The sequence below is a fragment of the Stomoxys calcitrans genome, chromosome 4, assembly GCF_963082655.1.
Source record: "Stomoxys calcitrans chromosome 4, idStoCalc2.1, whole genome shotgun sequence".
In the NCBI taxonomy this organism is placed as follows: Eukaryota; Metazoa; Arthropoda; class Insecta; order Diptera; family Muscidae; genus Stomoxys; species Stomoxys calcitrans.
Window position 1 is genome coordinate 32,519,751 of NC_081555.1, and position 19,354 is coordinate 32,539,104.

Sequence of the window (19,354 nt, forward strand, 5' to 3'; positions counted from 1 at the left end):
CGTGGCTGCTTGTGTTAACCCCTTTCCCCCTGTCCAGATTCGCTTTTGCCTCGCACTCTAATGTAGGATCCCAAGTTGGTTTCTCGGAGAATCTGGAGCGCCTTTTGTGCTAATACTCCGCTTTGGCAGAAGAATGACACAAGGTAACGGATGCATTCTTTTCCATGCCTGGATTCGGTTTAGTCGCCCATTCCTCTTGTTATTCCAGACTACTGTAGGACCCTGAGATGGCTTGTTCTAGAAAACGTGCTTTGGCGGAAAGATAGCACATTGTAATGGATGAACACCATTTCCTTTGTCTGGATTCGCTTTAGTTTCTCACTATTTTTGTCAGTTTAAACTATTGTAGGGCCATGACATGACTTTTTCAGAGAACCTCGAGCGCCTTTTGTGGTAACACTCCATTTTGGCGTAAGGAAGGCACAGGGTAAGGGATGAACACCACTGAATCAGCTTTAATCACCAAGTGCATTTCTCATTCTCGACTACTAGATAGATTTTTCGGGAAATCTTGAGCACCTTTTGAGCAAGGTAAAAAGAGGACACAAGGTAATTATTAAACACATTTTGCCTTTTCTAGATCTGCTTTAGTCAGGCGGGCATTCCACCTTTAATTTTAGAATATTGCAGATGAGGGGAAACGCCTTACTGACGAGGGCTATTCTAGTTCATCTATTTTGTAGTTGTGTCAGCTATTTCCAAAGATGGAAAAGTCTTTTATACTGGATCAAACCAGTTCTCTGAACCCGATTGCAATGGACATCAATTGCACTAAATGTTTCAGCTATCGGTAGAAATTTCATATTGAGTTTTCATGATGCAAATAATTGGATTGGCAACGCGACTAAAAGATTTCCAACGGTCACTAGTTCCTATTTATTAAAAAAAAAACAATAAACAAAAAATATTGAATAAATCTTATAATTTCAACCCTCCTCTTCAACATCGGCCTCTTCTCCTTTGGTCACTTGTGCTTGTGGCGTTGCCAACAAATTTACATTCGATGGTGGCTGCGAACCCACATCCACTGTATGCAAAAGCTCGGCAAATGTTTCAAAGCCCCAATCACATTCGTTCAGCAGTTTATCTTCACGCGCCAATTCATACCAATGCATACGTTCCGTATTGCCACCCAAGGATTTGTTGATATTCTTACGACGTTGCCCGCCACGATAAAGAAATTCCGCATAGTCCACATGCCGCAAATCATCTCCCATTTCTAATGATCTATGGATTTGCTCTTCAAATGCTGGATATGATTCGACATCTTGTAAAATTGTATCTACTGTGGACTGTATGATATCACTGCGCTTCAAATCGGGTATTTGCTGGGGATATATGCGTGAACGCACCGCAGCTACCTCATCGCTGACGCGAGCCAAAACGTTGGTCATTGATTCTTTTTTGGCCGCTTCGTAGGCCAGACGTTCCTTTTCCAATATGGTTTGCTGCCTAAGCTGTTTCTCGTTGACCCTTTTGCGGGTCATCAGAATGTTTAGCAGTCTTTTTAGATTCACTTCATACCACTGGCGGCGCATTTGTTCGGTGAATGTGACACGAGCGGGAGGGGCTTCTCTTCTAAAGAATGTAAGGGTGAAATAGCATACATTTCTCAAAAGAATATTTAAAAATTTTCGGAAAACTAACCTTTTGGCTGCCTCTTCCTCTTTGGCTTTTCGAACTGCCTGTAAAACTTTCTCCTTCTCTTGACGCTCTAACTCTTTGTCAGCATCTCTTTCGGCTTGTTTCTTAGCCTCTATGACTTCCTTATTTCGTTCATAATATTCCTGCTCCCAAGCTTGTATATCCTTCTTACGGGACTCTTCACTGAGAATATATTTCTCCATATTCTTGAAGGGAGAGATAGGATAAAATTATTAGAAAGAAACATCAGTCAAGGAATTTTTAAAGAATTTGTTCAAAATTTTATTTAGTAAAAAACGTCGTCCACTCTAGATATGGTGACAATCTAAACGCGATGTAGGAGCTTAAGCCCCGAACTCGTAGTCAGATGGTGAACAGGAGACTATGAGACTATATCCAAAACTTTCGTGCTAGAAGTGCTAGTGACAGTCCACCGAAAAGGTTTCCCCCTGATATCAGTGAGTTACAGTATCACGTGTCTTTTGACATTTCAGTATTTGTAGTCGGAAATATCCGACTCAACGTATAACAAACGGCTAAGTCGAGTCCTTGCCGCATTAGAAGGGTATATGTTGCGGTAGACCTCCTTTCCCCTACATACTCTAAGAATAAGATAGCGACTAATGAGCAGAATGTGGTCTCCGCAGCACTGTGTTCTTTCTTAGTCTCAGCACGTCCGACCTGCCTATCAGTTAATCTGAAGGTCGAATCCCCACCCTGTCCCAAGTACGTCTGCTTGAAAGAGTAAACCTGGCTCCTCCTGATCTCACAATAAGCCAAAGTCACTACATGTAGGAGGACCTTTAGAACTTAAAAATTTCTGGGCAATATAGTGTCTAATAAAAATAGATTCATGCATTGGACTCACTCAGGAGAATGTTTGGGATTTCAACTTGTCAAACAAGGATCTAGTGATTACTGAGATCCCAGCTCCCAACCTCCTCTTCTGTAAGGTGGGGACCTACACATACTGCAAAACGGGACCCTCTCTATCTGTGAAGTTGCATGATACCGCCATGGTGAGACCCGCATTCCCTAAGGGGTCGGCGACACCAGGGCTAACGAGCGATCGAGAACTGAAGGCTCTGTTTTCATAAGGCAGATTGCACTGGATCTTGATGTGTCAAGTAAAGGACACCCGCGAGGTAAGAAAAGTCAAAGGACAAAAATGCACAACAGTCTTGCTCTTACATGCGAAATTTTGTTGGTAAGATCGTTTCCGAATTCACCCAAAGGGAGAGTGGGCTAATTACACTCAACTGGACCTAAAGTAGAGGAGAAATCGAAGCTTCTTGGTCCAGTTACCCTCTGTGGCATGACGTGCTAAAAACAGGGAAGGGAGGACTTCTGTAGGATCTATGAGATCGAGGAAGAGTTACAAAAGGCCAAAAAGGTTTATTGGCGATTCCTAGATTCCCTCTTCTTAGCCTTCTCGTCATTCTGGATTGCTGCAGAACTATGTTTAATGCATTGGACTTAGTAGGAAGAGCGTGTCAACGGACATAATGGGGAATTTGGCCTTGTCATTCGAGGATCTAGAGGTCCCTGCCATCCCATCGTCCAATTTTGTAAGGTCGGGACGACAGTGGACTAATCAGAGTTAACTGGAGAGCAGTTTACCCTGACGCAGGGGAGAAATCGAAGCTCTTTGGTCGACTTATCCTCTGTGGACGATCGAAGGAAGGCGCTCCTCTCTGTGTTGTTCAGTCGGGAAAGAAAGTTTCTTGGCAGAAACTGAGTCGGGCGACACGATCTCCAATGTCACCTCTGGTAGAAGGGCTACGACCATATTGGCCGCATTCCCCGACTCCACCACAGGCGTAGAAGCACCTTTCTTCCATTGCTACAGATGGTTTATGGGCCAAGGAGCTTCGATTTCTCCTCTACGTCAGATCCAATTGATTCTGATTAGTGCCGTTCTTATCGACAAACTTTCGCATGTAGGAGCAAGCCTCCCGCTTTTTGGCTTTTTGTTACCTTGTGGGTGTCCTTCACTTGATACATCAATCCAGTGCAATCTGCTTTGTGAGGAATTTGACCTTGTCATACGAGGACTTAGAGATGACTGTCATCCCAGATTCTTCTTCTGTTAGGTTGGGACGACAGCAGAAGCTCTTTGGTCGACTTCTCCTCCGTGGACGATCAAAGGACGGCATTTCTCCCATTGTGGTTGAGTCGGGGAAGTCAGCCAAAAAGGTTGAACCTCCATCATCAGCGGTGGAATTGCGCCGTCTGACTCAGTATCTGCCAAGAAACGGTCCAAGAAGATGGTTGAAGAAAATTAATGCCGTATTCGGGGTTCTTGAACCAACCACAGTGGTCGTGGAACCAGCAGGGATGTGGATGTGAAGCTGAATCTACCCCGCCACGACGAAGGAGATTTTTATCCCAGCCTGAAGAAGAGCACTGCCTCTCTTCGAGAGACCGTTTACTTCGTAGCCATCTCAAGTTAAACGTGGGAAGTCAAGCGCCGCTGAAGATCCTGCCGTCGGGCCATGTGAGGTCGACTAGTTGGAGATGCAAGCAGTTTCTTCGGACCATGGCGAAGACTATCAGTCTCTGCTGCGGACCGGGCCAGGAATGGATCAGTTCGGTGATTAGCACCGTTCGTGCCAGTCAGTAATTCAGACTTCATAGAAGGGTAGACGCTTTCTATGATCGGTCGAATTAAACTTGGGCTGACGCCGGGAGTTGCAGGCTAGAGAAGAATGTTGCTTATCATAGAACTAGGGAGGCACGGCAGATTTCTGTCGCCGCGTTAGTTACTGGAGAAGGTGGACTTCTGCAGAGTCTATGGTGACGAGGAGGTGTTGAATATAGTCCAAGATCTTTGCCCCACAATGCGAGAAGAATAATTGGTGCACAACTTTTTCCGTGCCTCAATTCTGGACTTTTGTAGAAGCCCGAATTGGTTGGCTAGACGTGAGTTCCTCTCTGGTTCGCCTGTTTACCCTTAATTCTTTTGGGTTAATTACCCTTCCATTTTTTCCTTCTACTGATTTGCACTGTACTGTTTAGGATCTCTATCTCTAGTTCTTCTTTTTTCTCTTCTTCTCCCTCAAGTTCAGAGTCTTCTTCGCTCTAGGGCAAAGACAATGGACCAAAGATTTCCGAGTGAAAATTCCAGCAACCTAGGTTGCTAGTCTCCTACCCTTCAACCTAAAACTATTTCCAAACTTACTTTAATTTCCTGAGAAAATTGTTGATAAAAGCTCTTTGGCAACTTCACCATACGCAAACTGCTGTTATAATCTCCTATACCCAATAGTTTATCCGGTTCCGTGGGTCTATGTTCACAGATTTGAGTGATTATGCCACCACCCAAAACATCATTCAAACAGGCATCATCATCTCGAGCTATAAAGGGTAAAAAATCATCAGCATTTTGAATTTCATAGAAATATAGCAAAACTTACATAAAATATCCCAGGCTTCTAGACTACCATCGATTCGGGTTAAAAATAACACTGCTGGTCTTGATTCACTCCATGTTACCGCTGTCAGATCATTCTGGCGTCTGCGCCAGAATATGGGCGAATAGTTATAATCCTCTTTCCAAACTGCCACCACATTACGACCTATGGAGACAAAGAGCCAAGGCAAAAAGGGATTTCTCTTAAGCGCTATAATAGGTCCATCATGTACACGGGCGAAATTTTCCGAGGTAGATATGGCTTCTCGTCCCTCAGATTCAGCATAAAGACCTTGCCAAGAGATTCGTTCCAATCTTCCATAGAATGAAGAGACTATGAAAGACTGTCGTACCTCTGCAGCATCTTGAGGCAACAATTGTAGGCGATAATTATATCGCACATCATCTCTATTCTCTTCCAGGGGAGAGTATTTGAAGCATGGTGTATCGGCCACTATGGCAGTTAGAGGTTCCGTAAAGACCACCGTAAATATTGGCACCAGCATTTTACCCTTATGACTGGACTCGTACTGTGTCAAAGCCTTGGGCAATTCTTTGCGACCAGTGGGTGTGGCCTTTTTGTTCACCTGGCCCTCCAAATTCCAAAATGCTATGGTGCCATCCAGCGAAATTGTCATGAAAAACAAATTATTGGCCTTGGCATTTTCATCCACAGTGAATTTGCCAAAGGAACTAACCGAACAATGTTTACCCAACCATTGTATATCCATTATTTGAGCCTTTTGTGATTTCTCCAGACGTGATATTGTGGCAGGCATGACTATCATATCCTCATCGATTTGTATGGTCCACTTCAGGAACTCATTGATAAGCACTCTATAGTGTATTTGGGAGGATGACAACATTTCCGTATAATCCAAGCGTTCGGCACGATTTTGTAGATCCCACAGAACTAGCTGGCCATTACTGGCTCCTCCCAAGAGTACATTGGCATCATAGGGACAGAAGGAAAGGGAGGTGATTTCAAAAGGAGACTCAAACTCCAGCTTATAGTTGAGATTGTCATCAAAACTCCACATCAATATGGGATTGGGTTGTAAGACCATGCGCTGTATGAGGTCCGTCTTGGTGTCAACTGCAAGTAAGTAGGAGGGATTAGAAAACTGGACTAGCCACTTGAAAGAGTTTCTTTTTACCTGATTCCACAGTGGCTGCTGTACTGAAGGTATACGAGGTTACAATTAATCCTGCCAATGTTGGATACCAATCATAGCCGCATACATATCTATCCTGACTCTTTGATATATTGGCAAAACACAAAGTCTCCTCCAGACTCGGTGTGGTATGGTGCATCATGGAGGTTTTGGAAATTAGGGGATAATCGTTTCTGAAAATGCAAAAAAATAAAATTGCAAAAATAATCGAAAAATCTTCCAAAAAAGTAAATTTTTAAAGAATTTGAAAAAGTATATGATGTAGCATAACTCAGAATAACGGTACCACAGGATGATCGGTGCTGATCTTAGGAACAAGGAGGATTGCCCTGAACACCATACTCGATCCAAGGCCTTTCCACCTTTATTTGAGGAAGTCAGGAACCTACTGCTTCTCAAACTTTGGGCATTCCTCTGTTTTGCTGGGGGATAGAGATGAGGTTTGGCGGCTTTGCTATATGCGCCACGACGGACTATTTACCAAAGGAGTTCTTTTTGTTGACGGGTCATACGATATTCTCCCGGAAAATAATCTCTGGGCTCAGGTACACCGTCCTTCTATTGATCTTTGCACACGGTTGGGTGTGAATTGAAAGGGGGTACCCGAACAGGAGTCTATATTGAGTTCTTTGAAATCATGGAATGGTGCATGGATCATGGAAATGGACACATGTAGAGTCTTTCAGAGCGGCTCGATCGGACTGCCATGAAATACGTGGACAGTCCGATGGCGCTGAAGGCTATAGCATCGAGCCACGTGACTTCGAAACTGGCTAGAAGATCCAAGGGTGTCAGACTCTGCTGTGCCTCCTACCACCAAGAGATGACGAGGAACGACCACCAAGAGATGACGAGCCACGTGACATCGAGACAGGGTAGAAGATGCAAGGAGCTTCTCCGAACCATGGGGAAGGCTGTCAGGTTCTGCTGTATGCCGGTCCATTAAGGGGTGGAGTGAACGCGGCAGTCAACGAACCGGCCTAGGGCTTGGACGTCACTTAGCTTGGGGCTGTGGAATCATGATCACGGACTGCTTTGAAATCATAACCTCGGACTTACGTTACGATACGTGAACAATCGGGTGACGCTGAAGGCTCCAGCACCAAGCAACGTTAGGACGAGACTAGCTAGAAGATTGAAGGTGCTTCTTCGAACTATGGGGAAGACTGTCCTTACTTGGCGGGAAATGAGGTGGCCGACGAGCTGGCCGGAATTAAATCATGAGGAATCAGGAAGCTCACCCATGTGTGATCTGCTTGGTAGGGTGGACGCTTCCTACAATAACCCCGCAAATAAGGAGTGAGCTGACACTGTGGGATATAGGGTTGCAGCAAAAGCTCTTTGGTTGAGTATTTCGCCAAACAGAATGTCACTTAGCCTGGGGTTGAGGAAGCATGGCCTGACCAGCCATTGCAACGTCAGGTCCTTGACTGTCACCATATATATATGTAAACATGGGAAGGCTGTTAGGCTCTGCTATGTCGCGGGCCATGGAGGCGGCTGACGAGGTAGACAGAATTGGATCACGATGAACCATCGAGTCCGCCCGTGTGCGAACTTTTTGGTAAAATAAACGCTTTCTACAAAGACCTCGCGAATGAGGTGTGGTCTGGTGCTGGTTGCTGTTGTTGTAGCCACATTTCTATATGTGGAGGTGGCGAACCTCGTCTAGCTCCTATAGGTGAGCAAGCTTGTTCTGGTCTAACTGACCGATCGCCGCGGGAACATGATGGCCATTGGTTATGTAAAGGTGCCAATAACTCGCCTCGTCATATCGAGTATCACAGGTGCTCAGTATTTATGCAAGAGCCGGTGCCGCCAGGCCTCCCATTGAGACTCTCTGATCGATACCGTTGAACTCTAATTGCTGGTACTCAGTATGGAGCATTCCACTATCCGCATCCTGTGGATAGTGGAATTCCCGGTAGCTTGCAGCTAGGCTTCTCGCGATAACGATGAACACCATATAGATCGGATCTCAAAGTTCCAGCCTTTATGGCGCTCATAGTTATCCCGTGCTGGTGTTGCAGGGTGGCGAATGAGGCGTGAGATGCTGCCACTCCGTATGGAGTATTCCACTATCCGCAACCTGTGAACGCGCCCGGTAGCTTGCAGCTAGGCTTCCCGTAATAACGATAACAACACCATATAGATCGGAGAAACAGGGTGTGGTGGAGAACAGGATGTCACTTAGACTGAAGCTGAGGAAGTATGAACTAAGACTGATAATATGATTCCTGACTACGAATTGCAACCCCAGGTCTTTGACAACTCGCTGGACACAGGAAGAGTACGAGCCGGACGAGCACCACTGCAATTTCGAGGAGAATAATAGTTGAACACCGTTTCCATGTCTCGGTTCTTTTCAGGTACTTAGTCCTGTGCTCAGTGGGCCTGGGAGTCTACATTGGGAACCCAGGGACTGAAATCTGTTATAGACTGCCTTACCATAATACGATGATGCAGGCAGAGATCCGGGCGACCACGGAATGCGTGAGGTGGTGTGATTTTTACGCGAGGACGTCGAGTGTGAACATCTTTACGGACAGTAACCTGGGCATCAGGGCAATATCAACCAGGACGGTAAGGTCACGAACAGTCTTCGAGTGTAAGAAGGAGATTGACGCCTTCTCTGAAGATGGCACAATCCGAATCTTTTGGGTGCCGGGTCATAGCGGAGTAAGGGGGAATCAAAGAGCAGGCGATTTGGCAATAAAGGCCAGAGGACTGACGTCAAAAAACTTGGTTAAGTACTACTCACTCCGTACTCACACACCTTAAATGCAGAGTTGCCATATCTGCAGATTAAACAGAACCTACAAGGCAAATTAAGGAGGTGTATAATGGCTTTTAACAATTTTAAAGTTCTACCTTTCCACGTGCCACGGAATACTAAAAAAATCACTTACCGATACATATCGATTTGATTAAATTCCAATGTCTTCAAAAGAAACTGTATACGATCGGAAACATCTGGTGGCGGTTTAGGAGGTTTTGGCGGTTCTGGGGTAACAGCTCTACTAGCAGGTTTGCTTTTATCATCCTCATCTTCAGACATAGGGTCTAGGCAATCCTCTGCATTAAAAAGTTTTATATGAAATTTTGAATTTCCTTACTTCCAAAAGTCTTCCCAATCCTTACCATCTTCTTTTATTTCATATAAATACTGTGCCCATGCATTTGTGGGAAATGTGGGATCGGTCTGCTGCTCTATATCCCGGCGAGGCATGGCCGATTGTATGCCCACAGTTATGCGTCGTCTGGCCACATTGTCAAAGCGCGCACTCTCCGAGGGTACCAGCTCCACATAGCCATCCCTTACGTCTTTGGTAAAACGAAAGCTGAACTCTTTATTGGCCGGTAAATTTAAGGGATAAACACTTTGTATCTCCACATCAACAGGATCTTGATAACGATGTGATATGGTTAAATTTACTTCATCTTCACTGCCCAGCGAAACCCAAGCCCTAGGTAATCGCTGCAAACGTTTGTTAATCATCAAACGCTCATAGGATTCCAGATTACGAATAATGACTAAAGCCAATTTTGCATCATAGGGATCGACAAACATGACAAAGGGATCACCTGGAGGAGGATCTTCAGCATCTTGTGTTATGAGCGGTACATAGCCTATTAAAACTTGATTATCTGCCTCATAGCCTTGAAAGGCATTATGATAAATTTGCCCATTGGGTAATTCATCAAAGAGATGATCCCTTAAACTGCGGAAGGGAATTTGTTTCCAGGGAAATTCTTGAGTAACATTTACTCCCACCACCAGGTTCAAGCGTCTTTGATTGGAGACTCTGAAAAAGTTATAATGCATGTACAGGGGGGTCCTAATAAACAGAGCATAATGTTGTAATACTGTATCATAATTTCTTGACAGCTGGGCAGCGCTAGAATTGCATCCCAAGCCTGGGTAACATCAAAATGTTCTATGGGATCTGTGTCTTTAGCAGGTGCTTTCCAATTCAAGATATTCTCATTGATGCGTAGAAATCTGTGAATATGATATACATCATTTATATCATGATATTTTATACGTTAAAGCACAATACTTAGTTCTTTCATCTTCCGGTTCTTCTTTGGGTTCCTCCTCAAGTTGCGGGGTTTCTGACATTTTTACTGCGTTTATTTATTTGTTTTAATTGCTGGAATGTTTAATTTCTTTATTAACTTTCAAAATAATAAACAAAATCTCATTGCCTTGGCAACAAGAAATTCCACAGGTATCCGCTTCCGTTTGGTAAACATATGGCAACATCTTCATAATAATAGGGCTGCCGATTCAGATAAACAGGGTGTACTAAAAACTATTATATACCGTTAAAATTGCAATTTAACGGATGTAGAGATTTTTAAAATCAGATTATTTTCTTATTCTATTTTCGAAAAAGTGTTGGTATGATATCAGACGGTTTCCTAATAACCGAAATCAGATTAAGTTGAGGGAAGGACACGTGTTTGGCAACCACAATGAGTGCCCAGTTCACTCGGTCCATTGTGTTTGTAGCGGAAAATAGTGTAGAAATTTCCCCAGGATTTTGCAAAGGGCTTATAGAAGTTCAAAATGATTACGACAAAGTCTTCTATATTTAACCAACACGCATTAGTATCTCCTTTACATCCATATATAAGGCTTTACATTTCTAAAAGACCAGATTATCGAGGAATATCTGGAGATCTCGATTGCCCTAGATTGAGCCTAGAATAATTCCCCCGGCACATGATAGCTTTGAGCACCACATAGGCTGGAACAGTGAGGTCCGTGTGGTGTTCATTGCTGTCACAAGAAGCTTAGGTGAGAGCTACCGAGCGCGTCCACAGGTTGCCGATAGTGGAATGTTCCTTACGGAGTAGCTGCAACGGCAGTCGCGGACAATCAGCGGTATCGAGTGGAGAGTCTCAGTGAGAGGCACCGCCACCGGCTCTTGCACAAAAGCTGTGTATCATAATGCTCGATATGACAAGGCGAGTTATTGGCATCTTAAAATAACCAATGGCCACATTGTTACCGCGGTGTTCGGTTCTTTGGACCAGAACGAGCTTGCTCACCTTCAGTAGCTTGACAAGGATCGCAACCTCCTCATGAAAATGTGGGTACAACAACGAAAAAACAGGCGGAACAGTGAGAAGCACTCGTAAGCGGGAGATAAGTTCCATCAACTACTTTAGGGATTTTCCAGTAGTTCAGAATTAAGAGAGGGCTATGCGCCTGGAAGGAATCCAAGTATTGTTCTCTCTTCATCCTACTTCGTCATCCCAAGGATAAGAACTATCTCTGCAAAACTTCAAGCCCTAATGGGCCAAATTGTTTCATGATTAGGTATAGGTTCTGTATAAATCGGATCTCTCGAATTGACTTCTTCAGTCACTACTACTGCTACTAAATATCCCATGAACATTCCATTAAGGCCAGGTATGGTCTAAATTGGTTCATAATTTGATGCCATATAAACCGATCTCTCGACTTACCGAACCTATAAAGAGCGTTTTGTTTCAACGAAGCCGAAAAATCTCGAATGCCTTCAGTGTCACCCTGTAACATAAAGCAAACCGAAAATTTTCGCTTATTTTTTTATTTATTTATTTAAGAAATAATTTTCTTATTTATTGGCTTCATTATCTTATTCATTAAATCCAGATTTAAGGCTCCCGTCAGCTGATTTTATAAAGGGAAAACATTAAACCCCCCGTTTACATGGGGTTTAAGCATGGTTTTACTTGTTTACTTTGCTAGTTATCGATTACATATATGATGATGCCATATTACTAGTTATCCCTTCTACGTTGCGTTACGTGACGTTATTTCAGTATCTATATTATTGAAATAATCAATACTTCACAACTCTAGGAAACTCGCAAAAGTATTGTGCACGGAAAAATATGTGGTTTTAAGTACTTAATCGAAGCATAAATATATAAATTTCATATCGAAAAGCTGCAAAGAGGTACAAGAAATACATTTCAAAACAATTTATAACAGTTTCTTATAAATTACAAAGGAAAAAAGGAATGTAAAAATGTCCAATGAGCGTGTAAGAAAAGGTGCAGCTCCCCCCCGTGCTTCATTCCAATCAGATATTTTCTTTCTTGTGTGTCAGTCAGTATAGGCGAATGCAACGCAACGACTACAGACAGGCCAGATATTGATTTTGGTTAACATTTTGTGAAAAGTAAATGAAATAGTGAATTGCTCTCGCAATTATTAGAAATTGCATTTGCAAAACTAGAGACATGCGATTTTGTGGCTTTCATCCGGTGCAGACAAAGAATGTTTGGTAGCTGGCTGGTTGGTGACATCATCAAAGCCTTATTTGATGATGACTTATTTCTTTAACCACCTTTAATAAACGAGATACAACACCTTTACATAAAAGCTGTTTGTTGTTGTTTTCGGAAGTTACTTTGCATATTTCTTGTGTGACAAAAATAACAAAATTACTGCCCACCAAATGCATATGGGATGTGTGCGAATAGGATTCTCTATATACATGTCCCTATAATATATACACATAATATACAAATGCAAACATACTGAAATTTCTAAAAAAAATAAACATTTTTGAGAAAATTGCATTTACCTTTCCAATTATCGATTAAGCGAAGAAAATGCTGCTGATCAAATATTTATTTAAAATAATTTTTTTGTGAAAGTTATGGGCAATGTGCTGCCGCAATTTGCAAAAGACATAGAGTGTGTTAGAAGAATTGAACTACTTCCCTTTTTACATACACAAGAATTGTTTGTTTTTTTATTCCACAATTTGGTTCCCCGCCTTAATCTACTATGATGATTTCTGATGATAATCTTGGTCCTATAGTGCACGATAATTCATATATTAAATCTGTTCTCCTACGGTTTCGAAATCAATTAAGTATATCTCATATGAATTGCAGGAGTCTAAGACCACCTTTTAAAATTAACGAGCTGCGTTCTATTCTTAATGAGAACTTCTTTAACATATTTGCGGTCTCTGAAACGTGGCTTACATCGGATATTTCGAACCGCATGATCTCTGTACCCGGATATAAAATATGTCGAAATGACCGTCTAATTTCTGGTAGGGGAGGAGGTGTAGCGATGTACATAGCTAATGGGTTACGTTATAGAATTGTTTTTAAGTCGTCCGGTTCACGTTGTGAGTCGCTATTTATTGAGTTGATCTTAAATGAGGTTAAGCTGCTTCTTGGTGTTGTATACTTACCGACAGGTGATTTGGACGACTTTGAGAGCTGTCATAAAGATCTTTTTTCTAGGTATGCAGGAGTTGTTGTCCTTGGAGATTTCAATTGTAACCTCTTTAATATTTCTAGGGCGAATTCATGTCGTTCTTTTTGTACGAGATATAACTTAAACTTGGTTCACAATTCCAAACCTACACATTTTGATTTAAGGTGCCGGTCTACTTCTTTAATTGATTTCATGTTAGTTAGTAACCCTTCTTTAATTTCTTATTCGGACCAAGTACAGTGTCCCTCCGTTTCTGACCATTCTCTTATATTTGCATCTCTTCATTATAGTTTTCAGCAGCCACCTGAGTTTTTTGAGTTTCGTGACTACAAAAATATTGATTGGGTTGGTTTGTTTGCCTCTTTAGAAGATTTCGACCGTTATGTAGTCTTCAACGCCAGGGATGTTGATACTAAATGCGCACTGGTTTCCTCTCTCCTAAATAGTTTGTTCTCTTTTGTTCCTACAGTCAAGAGAAAGTTACGTGATTGTAATGACAAGTGGATGGAGTCTAGAGAGATTGTTCTTGCTAGATCTTTAAGGGATTTGTCTTATTCTGCATTTCTATCTTGTAGATCAGATGAGAAGTGGAAAACGTATTGCAAGTATAGGAACAAAGCGAAGTCTGTTATTCGTCGGATAAGACGCAACCATTTTTCTAAACTTTTTTGGGGGCTTGATGCAACTGGTATGTGGAAAGTTCTCAAACGTTCTGGATATGTTGGTGATGATAACTTCAATGATGATTTTGATGCGAACGAAGTTAATGAGTTTTTTGTTGAAGGTGGTGGAACGCACGATGATGGGTCTCAATTCTCATGTGAAGGAGAGACTGACTCTTCCTTTTCGTTTTGTTGTGTGAATGAGTTTGAAATTATTGAAGCTATAAGTAGGGGGAAGTCTGGGTCAGTTGGTGTGGATGGTATTCCAATGCGTTTTATCAAGACCGTCTTTCCTTATGTTTCCGATGTTATTTTGGATCTTGTTAATTTTATTCTGATGTCTTCTTCTTTTCCCTTGGCTTGGAAGATTGCCAGGGTTATACCGATTCCCAAAGCGAAGCATGTTAGAAGGGTTGATGATTTACGGCCTATCTCCATACTTCCTGCAATGTCTAAGATTGTTGAACACATAATGAAGAATCAAATATTACAATCATCGCAGCTTCGAATACACGATATGCAATATGCCTTTCGCCAAGGACTCAACACCACTCATTTGCTGCTTAAGCTAACTGATTCCATCCGAGTGAATGCCAATAACGGAAAACGCAGTGTGATGGTTTCTCTTGACTTGTCAAAAGCCTTCAATTCTATTAATTTTGTTCGATTACTTACTAAATTGCGTGATTTTTTCAATTTTTCTACATCTGCCTGCAAACTGATACTTTCTTACTTAAGTAACAGATCTCAGTTTGTGGTTCTGAGCGGTGCAAACTCAAGCATGCTTTCTCTTCATTCTGGTGTACCACAAGGTTCCATCTTGGGTCCACTTTTATTTATACTTTACGTGAATGATTTGCATCGTGTTACTTCTTGTAGGAGTTGTGAGGCGTTTATGTTTGCTGATGACATTTTCTTGCTTTTTAATGGCAGTTCTACAACACCTGATATTCTTGAGAATGATATAAATTCGGTTTTGGGCAGGGTTGTTAACTGGGCTTCTGCCAATGCTTTAAGGATTAATCCCTCTAAATCCAAGGCTCTAATGTTTGGAAACTTTACTACCACTTCTCTTAACATTTTTGTTGGAAATTCGGAGATTGAGTTTGTCGACCGACATAGATGTTTGGGTGTTATTGTTGACACTGAGTTATCTTTTAGGTACCATATTGATGCCTTGTCAGGGAAGGTTTGGTCTTGCCTTCGTAAAATGTATTCTTCTATTGTTTACCTACCTTTCAAGGTGAGAAAGCTTCTGGCTTATTCTCTGTTAATGTCTCAGATACTTTACGGTTTGGAGGTTTTTTCAGGTACTATTCAGGCTAACTTTACTAAATTGAGGCGAATTGTAAATTCCGTTGTGCGGTTTGTCTACAATGTCCGAAGACGAGATCGTATATCTTGCTTCGTAAAACGTTTTCTTAATTGCTCATTTAAAAGGTTTGTTGAGTGTAGGAATTTACTACTTTTTCATAACGCTTTTGCTAATATTAGACCTGTTCCTCTAAGGAGAATTTTTGTATTCTCTCGGTCTACTAGAAACCCGCAATTATTTATTCCTAGAATTAGAAGAAACATATATGCGAGATCATATGCTGTTAGAGTAGCAAGATGCTGGAACCGACTGCCTCATGAATTACGCATCTTTTCCCATTCCAACAACGTTTTCCGTTTAAAACTTTTTGATTTTTATAACTCTTTTGCTGATGGTTAATTTTTTTCTCCTTGTTCTATTCTTACATCGGATTTTCAAAGCTGCACTATTTTTAAATATAGCTGCGCTTTTTTTTAATTCTTGTGCACTTTGTTGGACCACTTTCTATTTATCGCTCTCTTCCATTTGGATTTCTTTTATATTCTTTATTTTTAATGGCTGGGGAGCCAAATATTAGGTAAATATAATAAAGTACCTCATTATGTTAAGAAATGAATTTAATTATCTGTTATACTCAGGTTACTGAAATGTTTGTATGTAATTATTTTATGGGCCTTATTGGCTTTATATTACATATTTGGTTAATAAATGAAATGAAATGAAATGAAATGAATTCAACTAATCCACTTTCTGGAGTTAAGTTTGAAAGGTTCCTCACCTATCCGCACCGTTTACCAAACATGTGTTTCAGAAAAAAGACGCCCTCTAGTAAAGAGGAATCTAAAGTCCTACATGGGGTGTATGAAAATAGGCTCTTAATTTAAATTAAGGAATTGTTTTGGGTTTCTCTACTCTTTCATAAATTCCACTCATACCCATATGATGTGAGTCACTTATAAACCAAGTAAGGGGGAAATTGATTGACATTTTGCTAAGCCCAGCTCTACAGAATATAAAATGAATAACGCATATAACATCAAATTGAAGAGAATAAAATATTCGGCCATAATTTAAGACCTTTTCATGGTCCCCATTGTGAAGTATCGGTGTGTGTTTGTAAGGCTGGGTGAACACTGTATCGGGGTTTAAGCAAATAATCGCTTTTATAATGATAGAGTTATACATTAACATTTTTCCGTCATCTTTGACCGTCCCAAACCTATACGGGATGATTAAACAGTTGAAAATGAAATGTTTTTGCTACCGGGACCAATGATACCTCAATGGTACTTTAGAAAATAGGAGAGCGGATTAACTTGAAAAGCTAGAAAACACATTACACACCCCTAATGAACTCCTATGTGATGGAACGGATATTGCTCCAATCCCATGGCAGCCGGTTGTACCTACCGGAATTGACCCGATAGAGTTCTTCATCGGCAAGGGCTGCCGCCTCAGTGTATTACACACTGCTACAACGAAGACGACGACGGATATTGCTCTGGCTACATAGAAAACTCCTCCCGGCACGGCCTAGCTGTGATCACCATACAATCTGAAGCATTAAGGTCCGATCTGTGTGGTGTTCATTGATGTCACGAGTAGCTTAGATGCGAGCTACCGGGAGCGTCCACAGGTTGCGGATAGTGGAATTCTCCATACGGAGTAGCTGTAACTGCAGTCGCGGACAAACAGCGGTATCGAGTGGAGAGTCTCAGTGAGAGGTCGGGTGGCACCAGCTCTTGCACAAATACTGAGTGCCTATGATGCTAGATATGACAAGACGAGTTATTGGCGCTTTATATAAACAATGGCCACCATGTTCCCGCGCCGATCGGTCCTTTAGACCGGAACGAGCTTACTCACCTACAGGAGCTTGACGAGGATCGCCACCTCCACATGAAAATACTCCTAAGAGGATGAAGATAGGAAGTAACGTCATTTGTAGAAGCTTTATTTCAACGGTTGGAAAATCAACCTCAACCTTAGGAGGAACTGTCAAAGACTGAAATTAAGAAAACATTTACTAAGGAACAGACGATTATCCATCTTATGGAATAAAATTTAGGGATAAGTAGCTGAGGGCACACTGTTTGGTATTTTATAGCGATTACCCATCTTATGGCATAAAATTTAGGGATAAGTAGCTGAGGGCACACTGTTTGGTATTTTATAGCTATTCCTATTCCTATAGACAACTCTTTGGAGTGATGACAAAAACTTATTAACTAAATGTTGTTGTGGTAACCACATTTTCATGTGGAGATAGCGATCCTCGTCAAGCTCCTATATGTGAGCCAGCTCGTTCCAGTCCAAAGGAACGATCGCCGCGGGAATAGGTTGGTCATTGGTTATTTAAAGGCGTCAATAACTATGGTGCCACATCGAGCATCATAGGCACTCAGTATTTGTGGAAGAACCGGTGCCACCCGACCTCTCACTGACACTCAGCTCGCAGCTAAGCTTCTCGTGACAGCAATTAACACCACACAGATTGGGCCTCAATGTTCCAGCTTGTGGTGCTCACTACTATCCCGTGCTGTAGCAGTGTGTTGTACACTGAGGAGGCAGCCCTTTGCCGATGAAGGACCCCATCTGGTCAATCCGGTGCGCACAATCGACTGCCATGGCTTTGTTTGTCCAAATGTAATACAATAAACCGGTAGTGGTGAACTAGGCAGTGTCATTCTGTACTTGCCAGTTGAGCTATACGCATTGCCAGAATATTGGTTTAATAACTGTGAATGGCTGTCTCCTTTTTTCTCATTAGACGACAAAGATCCTTCCAGTACGAAGATAATTATGGTTTGTCTAAGCAGTATCTACTGTGCTGTTATCGCATCTGCCGGCTTATGGATAGGTCACCAAATCGAGAGACGTCTGGTGGCTCCCGGCACGGGATAGCTGTGAGCACCACAAAAGCTGGAACATTGTGGTGTTAATTGCTGCCACGAGGAGCTTGGTTGCGAGCTACCGGAAGCGTACACAAGTTGCGTATTGCGGAATGTTCCATACGGAGTAGCTGCAACAGCTGTATCGACAATCCCATGGCAGCTGGTTGTACGCACCGGATTGACCCGATGGAATCCTTCATCGGCAAGGGCTGTCGCCTCAGTGTACGTGTTCGTCTTTTTTCGTCATGGGAGAGGCACATCCTGGAGTGCCTTCTCCACACGCTTCTGGTCCGTGCCGGGATTGGAAATAACTCCGGACCCTGATTCTGTTCGGTTTGCCAGAACCGCCCCTATCATCGGTCGGTGTCGGTGAGGTGTAACCAGCGCATGGAGTGGGTACATTTCCGATCTTGCTTTGGCCTCACTTTACTACGGGAGTACAGTCATACTGGATATGTTGTAGTAGCAGTGTGTCGTACACTGAGGCGGCAGCCCTTGCCGATGAAGGAATTCATCGGGTCAATCCGGTACTTACAACCGGCTGCCATGGGATTAGTTGTTGTCTGGATATGTCGCAAGGTGCTGTGTGAACACAGCCAGCAGTGGGTCACAAGCGTCGTCGTCGTCGCCTTCTGCGTCCTCGTCGTCAGACTATGTGACCCCCCCAGACCTCTCACGTGCTAACCGTAGCGCAGAGGTTAGCATGTCCGCCTATGACGCTGAACGCCTGGGTTCGAATCCTGGCGAGACCATCATAAAAATTGTTCACCGGTGGTGTTCCCCTCCTAATGCTGGCAACATCTATGCCACGTAAAACTTCCCTCCCAAGAGGTGTCGCACTATGGTACGCCGTTCCGACTAGGCTTTATAAAGGAGGCCCCTTTTCATTGAGCTTAAACTTGATTCGGACTGCTCTCATTGATATGTGAGAAGTTTGCCCCTGTTCCTTAGTGGAATGTTCAGGGGCAAAATTTGCAAATTATTTGCATCCCAGCCTTAATATTGCCAGGCCAGT

The 19,354-nt window shown here is 42.5% G+C and overlaps 2 protein-coding genes across 16 annotated transcripts in view; one reads left to right on the forward strand and one right to left on the reverse strand.

The window, feature by feature from the left end:
• Positions 1 to 852: 852 nt before the first annotated feature.
• Positions 853 to 10,369, reverse strand: LOC106090285 (dynein axonemal intermediate chain 3). The gene is made up of 9 exons (XM_059366470.1): positions 10,293 to 10,369; positions 10,100 to 10,234; positions 9,373 to 10,037; positions 9,141 to 9,306; positions 6,214 to 6,404; positions 5,061 to 6,152; positions 4,826 to 5,001; positions 1,648 to 1,850; positions 853 to 1,578 (listed from the first exon to the last, which is right to left on the reverse strand). Exons 1-9 carry the CDS (start codon positions 10,352 to 10,354, stop codon positions 927 to 929), a joined length of 3,342 nt encoding a protein of 1,113 aa, XP_059222453.1. The 5' UTR covers positions 10,355 to 10,369; the 3' UTR covers positions 853 to 926.
• A 1,688-nt stretch (positions 10,370 to 12,057) lies between these two features.
• LOC106090288 (cytoplasmic dynein 1 intermediate chain) overlaps positions 12,058 to 19,354 on the forward strand; it is a 52,208-nt gene continuing 44,911 nt past the window's right edge. For 14 of the 15 annotated variants that reach the window (XM_013256422.2, XM_013256424.2, XM_013256425.2 and 11 more), the window contains exon 1: positions 12,058 to 12,185. The gene's annotated coding sequence lies outside the window, so the exon portion shown is untranslated. Of the gene's footprint in view, positions 12,186 to 12,323; positions 12,411 to 19,354 lie in introns of those variants that run through there. The other variant, XM_013256423.2, reaches the window with a different exon arrangement.

Coding starts and splice junctions, on each gene's coding strand:
- LOC106090285 (XM_059366470.1), bottom strand. CDS start 10,354: ATGTCAGAAACCCCGCAACTTGAGGAGGAACCCAAAGAAGAACCGGAA. Junction 10,235..10,292: donor CCGGAAGATGAAAGAACTAA/GTATTGTGCTTT, acceptor TCATATTCACAG/ATTTCTACGCATCAATGAGA. Junction 6,405..9,140: donor AATCAAATCGATATGTATCG/GTAAGTGATTTT, acceptor TTGCATTTTCAG/AAACGATTATCCCCTAATTT.